The 14,870-nt window shown below is 37.7% G+C and overlaps 1 protein-coding gene across 1 annotated transcript; it reads left to right on the top strand.

Annotated features, from left to right (window-relative positions):
- The first annotated feature begins 469 nt into the window (after window positions 1-469).
- LOC127125816 (probable E3 ubiquitin-protein ligase LOG2) lies at window positions 470-14,444 on the top strand. Its single transcript, XM_051054643.1, has 3 exons — window positions 470-1,209; window positions 13,342-13,837; window positions 14,084-14,444. Exons 1-3 carry the CDS (start codon window positions 743-745, stop codon window positions 14,192-14,194), a joined length of 1,074 nt encoding a protein of 357 aa, XP_050910600.1. The 5' UTR covers window positions 470-742; the 3' UTR covers window positions 14,195-14,444.
- Window positions 14,445-14,870: the final 426 nt, after the last annotated feature.

Genomic DNA, 14,870 nt, shown 5'->3' with positions numbered 1-14,870 from the left:
GTAACCACATGCCTGCGTCAATTACAGTGACACATACTCTTACATTTTACATGCATGCGTCAATTGCTGTGACACATGTTCTTACATTTTACATGCATGCGTCAATTGTCGTAACGCATGAGTACAAATTAATCAATGCATACGCCATATCAAATAACACATTGATTTATTTTTAAATAAATGATTATCTTGATAAATACTTTAAAATTGTGATTATTTTTGTATTATTCTTAAAAAAAAATGATTATTTAAAAAAATCGAAACTTGCCAACCAAAATCTTGAAATTGCAATCAATGATCTAAATTCCGAAACCATCAACTTTTTATTTATGCAAGAATATAAAACCGGCGGGTAAAGAGGTGTGCTTTGTTGGAAAATCATAACTGTAAAACACTCATCAACATTGTGCTTTTTTATTTTTAGAATATCATAACTGGAAAACACTCACCAACATTTCAATTAATTAATAATATAATTAATTAAAATAAAAGAAAAAAAAGAAAGAAAAAGGGTTGAATTCAATTCATCAATGGCGTTTCTCCTGAGTGGAGATATACGCAACCCCCATTACACCCACCACCATCATTCCTTTCTTCCTTTCTAGTATTTTTTTATCCTCTTTTAAATCACTTTCACAATTTCCTTTTCATTTTTATTCCTTTTCACCTTTTGAATTCTCCACAAATCAAAACCTATGCAAGGAGAATCAATTCTGAATTAGGGTTTTTCATTCCTTCCGCCATGGGAAACATCTCAAGCAACGGTTCCAACCGTCGTCGACACGGTGTCGCTTCCAGGAGAACTCACCCACCGCCACAGCCTCCGGTAACACCTCAACCCGAAATCGCTGCACATCAATTTGTTTACCCTAGTGCCGCACCGTACCCGAACCCGAACCCTCCCATGCATTATCCGCAGTATCATTATCCTGGTTATTATCCACCGCCGGTACCTATGCCACATCCTCATCAGCATCCTCATCATCAACATCCTCATCAACCACAGCATCCTCATCCGCATATGGACCCCAGATATTACCCTTGTGGACCGGTCATGAATCAACCTGCACCGTTTGTTGAGCACCAGAAAGCTGTTACTATAAGGAATGATGTTAATATTAAGAAGGATTCTCTTGCGATTTCGCCCGATGAGGAAAACGCTGGGTTCTTCCTTGTTTCGTTTACCTTTGATGCCACCATTTCTGGGAGGTTTGTTTTCTTCTTATTCCATTTAATGAATACTTTATTTTAGGCTTTTGGCTTTTTGATTGTTGATGTGTTTTTAGTTTTTGATAAAACCCTGGTTGTATGTTGTTGTGTTTAGCTGACAAACATGATTCTTGTATGTATATTGGCTTCAAAACTGTATTAAAGTATACAGGTTGAGCTTGGTATGTTAGAAGTAGAACACTAGAAAAGGGGTTGGCGTGATATGAGATTGAGAATGTGATAGATATTTTGGTGTGATTAAGTTCATGGAACCAAAAAAGGACAAAATAATCTGTTTTGTTTGGTTCCATTTTGTTCACATGCCAAATGTTTGTTTAAGAATTTTATGTTGTCAAAGTAAGAGTTGGAGTTATTGTTATTTGTCTTCAATCAGAAGTTTTTTTTAAGAATGGATGAGGAGCCATGGTAAAGGAGAAAGTGGTCACCTTCACAATAGCATAATCTTTGATTTTGAATTAACTTCATTTTCTACCCTTAATATTGCTTAGAGTTTTAGGCCCACTCAACCCTACAAAATCAGTTTGAAACATGAGAACTACTATCTTAGAAATTTCTTGAAATTACGTTGCATCACCATTTGACATTTGACTTGATTCGAGAATGAAACTACACGTTGTAGGTTTATGTCTAATGCATGGTGAGTGAGCTACTAGACACGGAAGCAAACAGGCACTATGACATAATTTTATAAGCACTACAAATGTAATATCTCTAGGAGATGTGGAACTAAACCCAAACCCTTAAGTCGGTACAATACGTTGTACCACTATAATAAAGGCATATGAAGTGGCCCAATAACAGGCTGCAGGGTTGCCACAATTAAGGAGGATTTCCCAACAATATCTTTTGTCATTCAAATTGAAATTCTGATTTGGTTGTTTGGCAAATAGAATTGTTGGAAGACTAGGGTGGTACTTTTATTTATCCCAATTACTAAAAATATGGCTAAGTAGTAGCAAAGCAATAGTGACTTTTATATTATATTTCAAGACATGGTTGCCAAACTATCATGTCAACTAATAGAATTTAGTTGAATATTGCTATAAGAATTGTTGAGTAAACTCGGTTCAACTTATATGGACTCGTTCAAAACCAAATTGCTAAGAATAACAAGCTAGTTTGATGGAAAGGTTTAATTAGACATAAAAGTACGCTAAAAAAATTCTAAGTGAAAGGCAACTATTGGATATAAGGTATGTAGATGGAGAAGTGGAGAGTGGCTAAAGGGGGAGAACAAGGCAAGTTGGTAGTGCTTATAGAAAATAGTGTCTGTAAGTTTGGTGGTGAGTTGCAGTGGAAGGAGGATTCAGAAAGGATGGGGGAGAGGACAGCTGATTGGAGCAAAAAAAAGGCTAGGTTTTTTTGTTTTGATTAAAAGGGTGACTGACTAGAGAGATTGTGAGTTTGGTCAAAAAAGGCTTGACTTTGTTTTGTTTCCTTTCCTGTATCTTGATTGCCTAGCATTATGAGCATTTTTAATTGCTTAGCTCTTGATTTGTTTTTCAATCCTCCTTCAATATAAAAGGATAATTTCCAATTTTAAGTTCTCTAATATAGAAAACTGTTTACATACTTGTTAAGAACTTTGAAATATTTATTGTTGGTTTGGTACTTTACTTTATCATGGATGTTACGAGAAGTTAGATCATGAAAATCATCCACAAGTTTTGGTTGGCTGAATTATATACAAATATTTAATTATCTTGGCTCTATAGTACAAAATGACGGAGAAATAGGAGATGTAAACCATCAAATTAAAAGTGAAATGGTTGAAAGGAAGAGGACCTTAGGTATTTTATGTGATACAAAATTACCGCTCAAGCTGAAGAGAAAATTTTATCGTATGATTGTAAGACTGACAATTTTGTATAGGACAAAGTGTTTGGAAGTAAAACAACCAACACGAGAATAGAATTAGTGTAGTATAGATGAGGATGTTGCGTTGGATGTGTGACAAGACTAAACATGATAGGATTATAAATGATAACATTGTACTGCCTGCCTGCCTACTTTTATGAATCTTATGACCTTTGATTAAATTATTTTAAATTGTGTTTTTTGTTGTTTTTGCTGCAGTAGTAATGCTTGCCTACCTAGTTTCATGAATCTTATGATCTTTGATTAAAGTATTTAGAATGTGATTTGAACGTTCAAACTTCTTATAAATTATGTTTTTAATATGTATATTTATGAATAAATATGCAATATATATAAGTATGTTAAATTGGTAGGATCTTACGATCCGTGTTACGATCCCCCGATTCACGATCTTGTGACCCGTCTCCAATCCTATGTAGGATCTCAATTCTGACTACCTTGACGATATATCATATACAACCTTGAATTAATTGAAGAGTCAAGTCATAAATCAAACGACAAAAGAAAAGTGGCTGCCTATACAAAGTTGGCAGAAAAAATGGCCGGTTACACTAAGTTAAGGTAGTGATTCATTAGAATAAATTAGGATGTATCATAGTAAAGTGGGATTCATCAATATGAACCGGAATTCAAGATGAGATTCTTGTCCAAGATAGATTACACACTAGGGATTTGTATGGATTTAGTTGAGTTCTGTATTGAATCTAGATACGACTCACATGTATATTAGGATACCGATCTCTATAGTCAACTAGGATACTGATCTCTATAGTCAACCATGGCGGCGGAGCACTACACAGAACTGTTGTGGTGCAGATTAGGGTTGCAGCAGAATCACAGAAGACGAAGCTCACTCGTCTCATAAAATACTCAGTTTTTAACTGTCTAGGGTTATTTTTAATACTTTATTTTGTTATACTTTCTCGTGTCTTTTAAAATGGGCAATGGTTTATTATAATATAAAATAAAAAGACCTCATCACCTTTCTTTCTTCTCCGACATCGCACAACCTCTGTTTTTCTTCTCTAAACGCCTTTATTCTCAGTGAGTTCCATTCTCCGCGACACCTGTTTCTTCTCAGCAGAGTGAGTTCTTTCTTTCTCACCACTGATTACCCTGTTCTCTGCAACCAGTCTTCTCCTCCATGTTCCTTTCTTCTCCTCCACAATTTATTTCCCCTGTTTTTCTGTTTCTATGCAAACAGTCCCATTCCTCTCTATTATGGCACCATCTTAGTCTCAGCCAACACGATCAACACCATTTAAAGAATCACTTGGATTTATTTAAATGCCTGGATGTTTTATTGAGCCTTATTTCCTTTTTTTTTTTGCTTTATATTATGTTTGAATATCATGTCTTATTTTGCTGTTTGATTTATATTAAGTTTGAAATATTAGTACAATGAACTTTGATCATTAGTTATTAAATGTGTGTTTGACTTTGATGTCATAGTCTTCATATGTGTAGTGCTTGTATTGTTTCCTAGCCTAAATAAAGTCATAAACTAGAATATATGAACAAACCCATTATTGCAATATGCAATGAACCCAACAGCCTATGAGAATAAGAACCCTATTCTGATGAGTTTAAGATGTAGATCTACTGAGTTGAATCTTAACTCCAACAAGGGGTATCAATCCCACCATTTTCACTCTTTAGTAAATTTGAACCTCATGGTTTGTTATTTTGTCCATTAATTTTGAGCTTGTTATTCTCTTTTTGTGTGTGGAGTATATCTTGTGATTTGTGAATTTGTCCATCAATTTTGAATTGTGATGCAATGTTCGTGTATTCTATCTAGTCTAGTCTGGTTTGTCTGCCTGGCCCAGCCTTACGTTTTAACCCGTCTTAGTTTTAGTGTTTATTGTGGTTTTCTAATTAATAAGTTAGAATGTTCGAATATACCTTAAAGCATAAGTGAAATCTATGTTAATTGAATCAACAATTTGGATACTTAATAGAGAAAAAGTAGGTATTGCTTCTACATATACCTTAAATCATAGTTGTCATACTCAAGACTAGAATACAATTAGAATGTCGAATATGCTCTCTGCATATAGTAAATCATGTATAGATACTAGTTAGATGTTTTAACATTACTTTTGTATTATGCAACTAGTATCTATACATTGTTGATACCTCAGGATTGACATTAATTTTAGAAAACAAATAATGTATCCACCTCTGTTGTTTTAATATGTTGGGTTGAAGAAATTCAACATCTGGACCAACATGTCATGTACGATGTCACGACGTCAGGTCTGTGACATCGCACATGTGTAGAAGACTGAATTAATTAATTCAGTATATGTCAAGGGATCAGCAAGGATATCTGGTGAATATCCTAACTCCCTTGTGGAGGACTTGAAGACTAATTCAGAATATATATAGGCTCAAAATATGGAGATATATATGGAGAGAGATTAGGAACTTGAAGACCTTGTTTTTAGCGGAATTTTTCTGCTGAAGTTGTAACAGCAAAGAACAAGTCTGCTGCAGCTTTCTGAAGGCCCAAATCCAGTTGGGTGATTAGGTTATAAATAGCTGATTGTAATCTAGTTTTTGTAAGCCTCTTAGAATGAATTTTTAGGGGTGTGTGTAAGGTAAACCTCCCAATCTGTGGGAAGGTTACCATGTGTTTCTCAGTGGTAAACCTGAGAGTGTTTGTTACTCAAAGCCTGTAGGCAAGAGTAATTATGTTCTTGAATGAAGCTGTGAAGCAAGTTCAAGGTGTTTGCACATTACATTGTATTTGTAGTGATAGGAATGGAAACTGGATGTTTCTATCTAGGAGTTCCTAGGTATAGATTGCATTGGGTAGGGATTAAGTGAGGAGTTGTAAACGGGGGAGTTTAACTCTGAATTGATACTACTAATAGTGGATCTTCTTCCTGGCTTGGTAGCCCCCAGATGTAGGTCATGTTGGACTGAACTGGGTTAACAATTTCCTGTGTTTGTTTACCTCTGCATGTTATAATCATGTCTGCCATAATTCAGGTTGTGTTACAGTCTGCCAATCAAGTTAATAACAAACCTGATACATAGCCTTCTGTTGGAATGTCAATCAGAATGTTTTGACATTCATCAACAACAGCACATACTGTTTAATAAGCTGATGAATTCAGTTCAGTATGTAGTGAAGTCTGGTTTTCAAAAGCATATCAGACAAGGCCAAAAGAGCGGTGGGAAACTGTCAAACTGGATGTCTTGACAGTTCTTCCAGTAAGCTGATACTGAAGTAGAGACTGGTTGGTCTTTTACAGTACAGCAAATTTAGCAGTCTGTGTTCAGGAACTAAACAGACTGAGCATATGGTTCTGGGCTTGGATGTCAGACGGAATGTTGTGACATTCATTCCTGACAGCATATGCTATATTGTTGGATGGTTAGTTTATCTGTTTCAGGATTTTTCTCAGGCTATTCTTCAGGAATCCACCAGCTGTTCTAAAATCTAGGAAACTAACAACTAAGCTACAATTAATGAACCTAACAAATAATCTATTTGTTAGCTCCTTAATAAGTGGAGATTAGTTTAACTTGTTACAACCTTTAATCTAGGAAATACAAGTACATGACCAACTAACTGGAACAATGTAACAGATGATGTTCAAAACAGGATTGAGACATCAAGATGGCAACTGTGCAGGAAAACAACAGTGGTGAATGTTATGGTGCCCATAACAAATTGTTCCTCCTCTATAGGATGACATAGAAGGAGAGGTTGTGACACTGTGAAAAGGTGCACAATAGTACAGAGTGTAATAACTGCCTTGCTGTAATAAGTACAATGTTAGATCAGATGTCATGACTTGAAGTAGAACATCTGAATACTGACTACACCAGAATTTCAATTGGTATCAGAGCAGGCATCCTGTTCTGCCTCTGGATGAGATCCATGGGTGATACTTTCTGGTAGCTGGCAAGGAGTTATGTTAGTACTGAAGCTGGACCCTGTGTAAGGTTCTGCAATTCCCTGAATGGTCCCTTGAAGTAGGTGGATGGACTGTTCATGACAGGAATGGTGTGTTCCTGTCTCTGGAGATTGGCAATTGGCCTGAGTGTGAGACAGCTGTGCCAGTACTTAATCACATTCAAACCTGGTATGGTCTTGGAGGCCAATCTGGTGAAGTGTGTGTTCACAGGTTGAGTTGTATTATGATTTCCGCTGCATAATACCTGGCAGAACTCAAACTCTGATGTAGTTTCCCCTCATGTGGATGAAAGGCTGCTGTGTTCAAGATCTCATCATAATCTACTGAAGATGTCAAAGATACTTGAGTCTCCTCAAGTCCACTCATCATGACGTTCTCACTTCAGGATGGTAAGAGTCACTTAATTACTGATTCTCTTACTCTCTTGAGTAGTGTATATGAAGACCTTGAAGACCTTCAAGGAAGGTTTGTTCCAAGGAGGTGGAACCAATGTTCTATGTGATGTTAGAACATGTTGTTCAACAAGTATGCAGCTACTGGTTGAAGAGCAGATGTATTAGGGTTCAAACAAAGGGATAATTCTGTTTGGAACCTACTCCTGACCTGGAAGAGGAGACATCTGTGTGTGCTAAGTTGACAAGAGCAGGGTCAACTGGGTGTGTGCTCAAGAAGGTCATCCCTAGAAGTTGAGCTGGTTGAGATGTGACATTGTGCAATCTTCTGCTGTTAGGCATCTTCCTGCAATTTGATCAGGATTGGATAGTTGTTCCCTGAAGTACTATGATGTGTTGGAAGACCAGCCTCCTGGATGTTAGCAGTCAATAATGGGGTAACCTGATTGTGATATCATTTAAGGGGATTGGAACCATGAATCTTGTTATTCAAACACCACGTTCAGAAGTGGCAGTTCTTACTAGGAGTGAGAATATGAAGATTCAGAGGTTGGTTGAGGTAATATGCTCTGGCAATGCATATCTACTATTGACTGGTGTGTGTCTCACAAGTACTTATGATCAGCTGAAGCCTGATTGGTGTGATTGGAGGAGTTAGTTGCCACTGGTAAGGGATGGTGGATGTCATGTTGAGACATTTGTGTACAATGCATGGATATTGGTGTGGAGTTTCCATGATTGTTGATTTGAGGGGGAGTTTTGGTCAACCCCCTCACGTTTGGTCAGCCTAGGGTCAGGTTGGCTGTTGACCTGTGTCACATGGGTTCTGGTTGATGTGTGACACATTTGCAAGGAAGGATTCATCTCTCTCATTCCTAAGGGTGAATCTAATCTGGAAAGAGTCTCAAGACTGTTGAGGTGCTTGCAAGCAGAAGATGTTGACACTAGAAGAGTATTTTCAAAGTATTCTTATGGTGGAAGTATCTGAAAGGATAATTGGGAAAGGATTTAAGATCAATGTCTACTTGTGTCAAGTACAAGTATTTAATTGATTATCCTTGGAGCTCAAGACAACTGATGTTCTTAAAGATGTTGGAACATCTCTTCTTCAAGACCCTGTGAAGAATCACAGGAAGGATAGTACATTGAGTTATGATCTATCTCTTTGGTGGCAGCAAAAGCGTATGATCTCTGAAAAGGTTTCCTGGCAAGAAACATGTTCAGCCTTGGCATGTCCAAGAAGAAGAAGACATCAGAGCCTTGATGGTGGTTACTTGGATCAGTTTATTTCTGATCTAGGTAAGGAAGTGCATTGGCTAATGCACACTGTGGAGTCAAGAACAAGTGACAGCATTCTTGACATCATGGAAACAGCCTTGCTTTAGGAAGTGGAATCCTTGGCAGAGCTGAAGGGTTAGTTTCCAACTGGTCCTTCTGAAGACTCATACATCAGAGTGTCTGATGTCTTTGGAGAAGAAGCAGGGATTCATCAAGGTGTGAGGTTGGATGACTTAACTGCAAATCTACAGGATGGAGGTTGTTTGCTCAAACTTGGTTCCACAATCAAGTCTATGAGAACATTGAACTCTTGTTCTGTGAAGGGAGGAAGTTCTTTCAAGTGGCAGAAGAAGGAGCTGAATTCAACAGCTGGATGTCAAGCACAATGTTGTGACATTCGGTTCTGCATCAGATTCTTAGTTGATGAAGTGGCACATCAACTTGAGATAGAAGGATCTACAGGGTTGTAGATTGGACACTTCAAGTTCAAATCTCACTTGAAAGGTCAGAATATCTTTGGGAGAAGTCTGATAAACTTGGGAAGGTCAAAAGGCAGCATTTGACCTTGTCATATGAGAATTCATGAAGGAGGTAATCAACCAGTGGCATTTGGTCTATCTCAGAAGTGAGTTCGAAGAATCAAGATAATCAACATAAGGCAGCTGATTACTCTTGAGGAAAGTCTAAGACAAATTACTTTTGGGCAGAAAAGTATTAAGTTGAAGACAAAAGGAGGTGGTTCCCATTCATCCCTTGGAGCTTGTGGTAGGAGTTCTGAGCTATCTATGGAAGACTGTCTCTGGTAGTGGGATGAGAGTGTATATATCCCAATGTATGTCTGGGTTCCTCTGGCCCAAGCTGAGGACTCAGTAATATCTGAAGTCTATCAGATAGTGCTCCCTGTGATGCTGTGAAGGAAGTCTCAGCTGATGTTCAAACATCTTGTGAAGTGATCTTCTGTTCTGGTTAGAAGAGAAATTGACACAGAGTGTGGATGTGTTCAGCCAAGAGGGTTGGACAGAGGGTGCGCTCTTGAAAACATGAAGATGCGTCTTATGTTTTCCTTTCATCAAGTGGTCTGGAATCTCTTTGAATCAGGAAGTATGTGAAGGTCCAACCTTGGGGTGTTGGATATGATCATGTGTGACCTCCAAGAGAGTAGGTTGTCCATGACAGGGGGAGTTGTGCCTTTGTGCTGCAAGCAATCACCAAGCTTGTGGTCTTTGGGCTCTCAGATGACTAGGTAGTTATCAGGATGCTGTGATGTATGTCAAGGCTGAGTGAGCAGAAGAATGTCTGACCGGATGTCATGACATTGCCCTGGACATTGCTGTTGATTCCTTCTGATTTTTCAAGTCATTAGGAATTATGAGGGTGGTGTAGCTAAGTCTGATAAACCAGAATAAGACTAATGGCTACAGCTGTGTGGTACAGGGGGAGTAACCAGCAACTGAAGTGTGAAAAGTGGGCTGTAGCAGTGCTAGGTGTCAAGCCTCTACTGGAGGAAGGACAGAGGTCTTGGGAAATGTTGAAGACTGGCTGAATGCAGGAATGTTAAGACATCGAGTGCAACGTGTCTGACTGCATATATGGAATGGTCTCCATGCACTGGAACGGCTGTTTTGAAAAAGAAACAGTCAAGAGCTATAAAAGGCATTCAAAGATAGTCTGAGATTTTGTTGGTGATTCTCTGACTGTTTCTCAGCAAAAATAAATGCATCTTGACCAAGTATTTATTTCTACCGGATATTCCTAAGCACAGGCTGGAATATTTAAAGGCGGCAAGAGCCCCCCCCCTTCTCCCCACAACAGATACACTCCAATCCCAGAATCATGGGGTATGTTAAAGTCTGGGCAAGCTGCGCCTGGATCTGGTTTTGTGAAGGGTGCCTTTACAAATGTTCAGCTAAAAAGGGGGAGAGAAAAGAACGTCAGAAACGTCCTGGGGTCGAGAAGCAAACAGATCACTGTGGTAACAAACAGAAAGTTGGGGTACACAAAATTCACCAACTGAAATACCACTTGTGTCTTGTGATCTGAGTTAAGAGAACAGTTGTGCCCTGTGATCTGAGTTACATTGTCTATGTACTCAGCATTACATACTCTTCAGGAAGCTCTCCTGTTGAAGGGAAGGGTTCTGGAACAACTGAGCCTTGTTTCTCATCTTCCTCGTGTACACCAACATTGGTGTTCATGGTGGGGGGGAGATAATAACAGAGGCCTATTTGTTTTAGCTAAAATTTGCCAAAGGGGGAGATTGTTGATACCTCAGGATTGACATTAATTTTAGAAAACAAATAATGTATCCACCTCTGTTGTTTTAATATGTTGGGTTGAAGAAATTCAACATCTGGACCAACATGTCATGTACGATGTCACGACGTCAGGTCTGTGACATCGCACATGTGTAGAAGACTGAATTAATTAATTCAGTATATGTCAAGGGATCAGCAAGGATATCTGGTGAATATCCTAACTCCCTTGTGGAGGACTTGAAGACTAATTCAGAATATATATAGGCTCAAAATATGGAGATATATATGGAGAGAGATTAGGAACTTGAAGACCTTGTTTTTAGCGGAATTTTTCTGCTGAAGTTGTAACAGCAAAGAACAAGTCTGCTGCAGCTTTCTGAAGGCCCAAATCCAGTTGGGTGATTAGGTTATAAATAGCTGATTGTAATCTAGTTTTTGTAAGCCTCTTAGAATGAATTTTTAGGGGTGTGTGTAAGGTAAACCTCCCAATCTGTGGGAAGGTTACCATGTGTTTCTCAGTGGTAAACCTGAGAGTGTTTGTTACTCAAAGCCTGTAGGCAAGAGTAATTATGTTCTTGAATGAAGCTGTGAAGCAAGTTCAAGGTGTTTGCACATTACATTGTATTTGTAGTGATAGGAATGGAAACTGGAGGTTTCTATCTAGGAGTTCCTAGGTATAGATTGCATTGGGTAGGGATTAAGTGAGGAGTTGTAAACGGGGGAGTTTAACTCTGAATTGATACTACTAATAGTGGATCTTCTTCCTGGCTTGGTAGCCCCCAGATGTAGGTCATGTTGGACTGAACTGGGTTAACAATTTCCTGTGTTTGTTTACCTCTGCATGTTATAATCATGTCTGCCATAATTCAGGTTGTGTTACAGTCTGCCAATCAAGTTAATAACAAACCTGATACATAGCCTTCTGTTGGAATGTCAATCAGAATGTTTTGACATTCATCAACAACAGCACATACTGTTTAATAAGCTGATGAATTCAGTTCAGTATGTAGTGAAGTCTGGTTTTCAAAAGCATATCAGACAAGGCCAAAAGAGCGGTGGGAAACTGTCAAACTGGATGTCTTGACAGTTCTTCCAGTAAGCTGATACTGAAGTAGAGACTGGTTGGTCTTTTACAGTACAGCAAATTTAGCAGTCTGTGTTCAGGAACTAAACAGACTGAGCATATGGTTCTGGGCTTGGATGTCAGACGGAATGTTGTGACATTCATTCCTGACAGCATATGCTATATTGTTGGATGGTTAGTTTATCTGTTTCAGGATTTTTCTCAGGCTATTCTTCAGGAATCCACCAGCTGTTCTAAAATCTAGGAAACTAACAACTAAGCTACAATTAATGAACCTAACAAATAATCTATTTGTTAGCTCCTTAATAAGTGGAGATTAGTTTAACTTGTTACAACCTTTAATCTAGGAAATACAAGTACATGACCAACTAACTGGAACAATGTAACAGATGATGTTCAAAACAGGATTGAGACATCAAGATGGCAACTGTGCAGGAAAACAACAATGGTGAATGTTATGGTGCCCATAACAAATTGTTCCTCCTCTATAGGATGACATAGAAGGAGAGGTTGTGACACTGTGAAAAGGTGCACAATAGTACAGAGTGTAATAACTGCCTTGCTGTAATAAGTACAATGTTAGATCAGATGTCATGACTTGAAGTAGAACATCTGAATACTGACTACACCAGAATTTCATACATGATTTACTATATGCAGAGAGCGTATTCGACTTTCTAATTCTATTCTAGTCTTGAGTATGACAACTATGTTTTAAGGTATATGTAGAAGCAATACCTATTTTTTCTCTATTAAGTATCCAAATTGTTGACTCAGTTAACATAAATTTCACTTATGCTTTTTGCTATCATTGTATTAGTAACTAACTTATGGGTTTTACACTTGTGGAAATGTCAGCAAAATATCATCAGTGAGAGGAATGTTAACAACACTCTTGTTACACATTCTGCAACACACTCCATGTAATTGCTTTACTTTTAAAAAGCTAATACATTTTTTAAAAGGTTATCAATTTATGAGATAAGGGAGTTGACTTTGTAAAAAATAGACCAATTATATGAAAATGTGGAAGAATATAATTTCTTCTGGCATTTGACTACTTATAGCTCTTTGCTTTCATATATTAAGGAGCATGTAAGCTGGAAGCAACTAAATGTATGTCAGTCTAGTCACATGTTTGATATTTTAGTGCCTCTGATTCTCTGAATGCTAATTGACATGTCTGTGTGATTGTCATCAAATCATAATGATGATTATAGATGTGGACATTCTTACTTACGTTTTTCATTTAGTTGTTCTGAAGGTTTTATTTCCTTGTATCTTTTTGACAGCATCACCATATTTTTCTTTGCAAAAGAAGATGAAGGCTGCATCCTCACACCGACCAAGGAAAACCATCTTGCACCCTTGACTATACAATTCCAGCAAGGTCTTGGACAGAAGTTTAGACAGCAAGCTGGAACTGGTATTAACTTTTCAACGTTTGAAGAGTCAGATTTATTGAAGGTGGGTGACATGGATGTCTACCCTTTAGCAGTGAAGGCAGAGGCATCCTCTAATAATCAGGATGAATCAAATGAAACTGTGGCATCTGGTAACACAAACTCTCAGATAACTCAAGCAATATTCGAGAAGGAAAAAGGAGAATTTCGGGTAAAAGTTGTTAAGCAGATCTTGTCAGTGAATGGAATGCGGTATGAGCTGCAGGAGATATATGGTATTGGAAATTCAGTGGAGAGTGGCGTGGATGACAACGACCAAGGGAAAGAGTGTGTTATCTGCTTGTCAGAGCCCCGTGACACAATTGTTCATCCCTGCCGACATATGGTATATGCAGCATCCCTTTTTTAATGTATTTTTTCTTTGATTAGTTTTTTGATCAATTTGATTAGGTCATTGAATGATACTGATGGTAGTCATCAATATCAATATTATTTTTAAAAATCTGTCCCATTTTTTCATACAATCTCAATCTTAGGTTCTTAGCAAACTCATGATCATTGTCAAATTTAACTGAAAACTACTTATTTGGTCCTTGACATTCTTTGGTTGGATTTCTACTCTTTTTTGCAGTGCATGTGTAGTGGATGTGCGAAGGTTTTGAGGTTCCAGACAAATAGATGCCCGATTTGCAGACAACCAGTTGAGAGGCTTTTGGAGATAAAGGTAGGGACTGAGGAGTAAAGAAGATACATACGTTGTTAACTCTAAACTTCTTGTACAGCCCAACTGTAATAATAATACTTTATTACTTCTTCCTGGTTTCTTTTCATTTTTCACGGTTTCTCCCTCACTTTTTCTGGTTATTTCGAATGAGAAGAAAAAAAAGAAGGAAAAGAAATTTATATATGACACTTAGTTTCACATCAGGCTTATTGAAACATGAAATTGTACATGACGATGCCTCCAACGAGCTTGTTTGTCTTTGCTTTTAGATTGCTTCAGTTTTCTATTGGGATCACTGTTTTAATCAAGGTATTATTATAAATTGAAGAATCTAAGTGTTAAGTTGAAGAATCATAAGATATGTAATAAGAATGTTACTAACATGAGTCCGTTACGAAAACAATTGATTAACATGATGTAGAACAAAACATTATAGAGAACATTGGATAAAGGTATTGCCTTTATTGAATCTCTTGTTAGAAGTATCATTTTTTTTTCAGGTTTGATTCTACAGAAGGCCATTGCAACAAGTGGTTCCTGGTGAACCATGTTATAGAAACATTAGATCAGATAATCTCAAATGATACTGTTGTGCGGCTCACTGTTGTCTTTTATGTGAAATGATCTTAAAAAAGATTATCATTTGCTTCAGTATTACATGTGATAGAATATGGGGCGTAGTGGGAAAAGCATG

The sequence above is a fragment of the Lathyrus oleraceus genome, chromosome 3 (genome assembly GCF_024323335.1).
Source record: "Lathyrus oleraceus cultivar Zhongwan6 chromosome 3, CAAS_Psat_ZW6_1.0, whole genome shotgun sequence".
NCBI classification, from domain to species: domain Eukaryota; kingdom Viridiplantae; phylum Streptophyta; class Magnoliopsida; order Fabales; family Fabaceae; genus Lathyrus; species Lathyrus oleraceus.
Note: the sequence above shows the minus strand (reverse complement) of the source record. Positions and strands in the feature narration are given on the sequence as shown.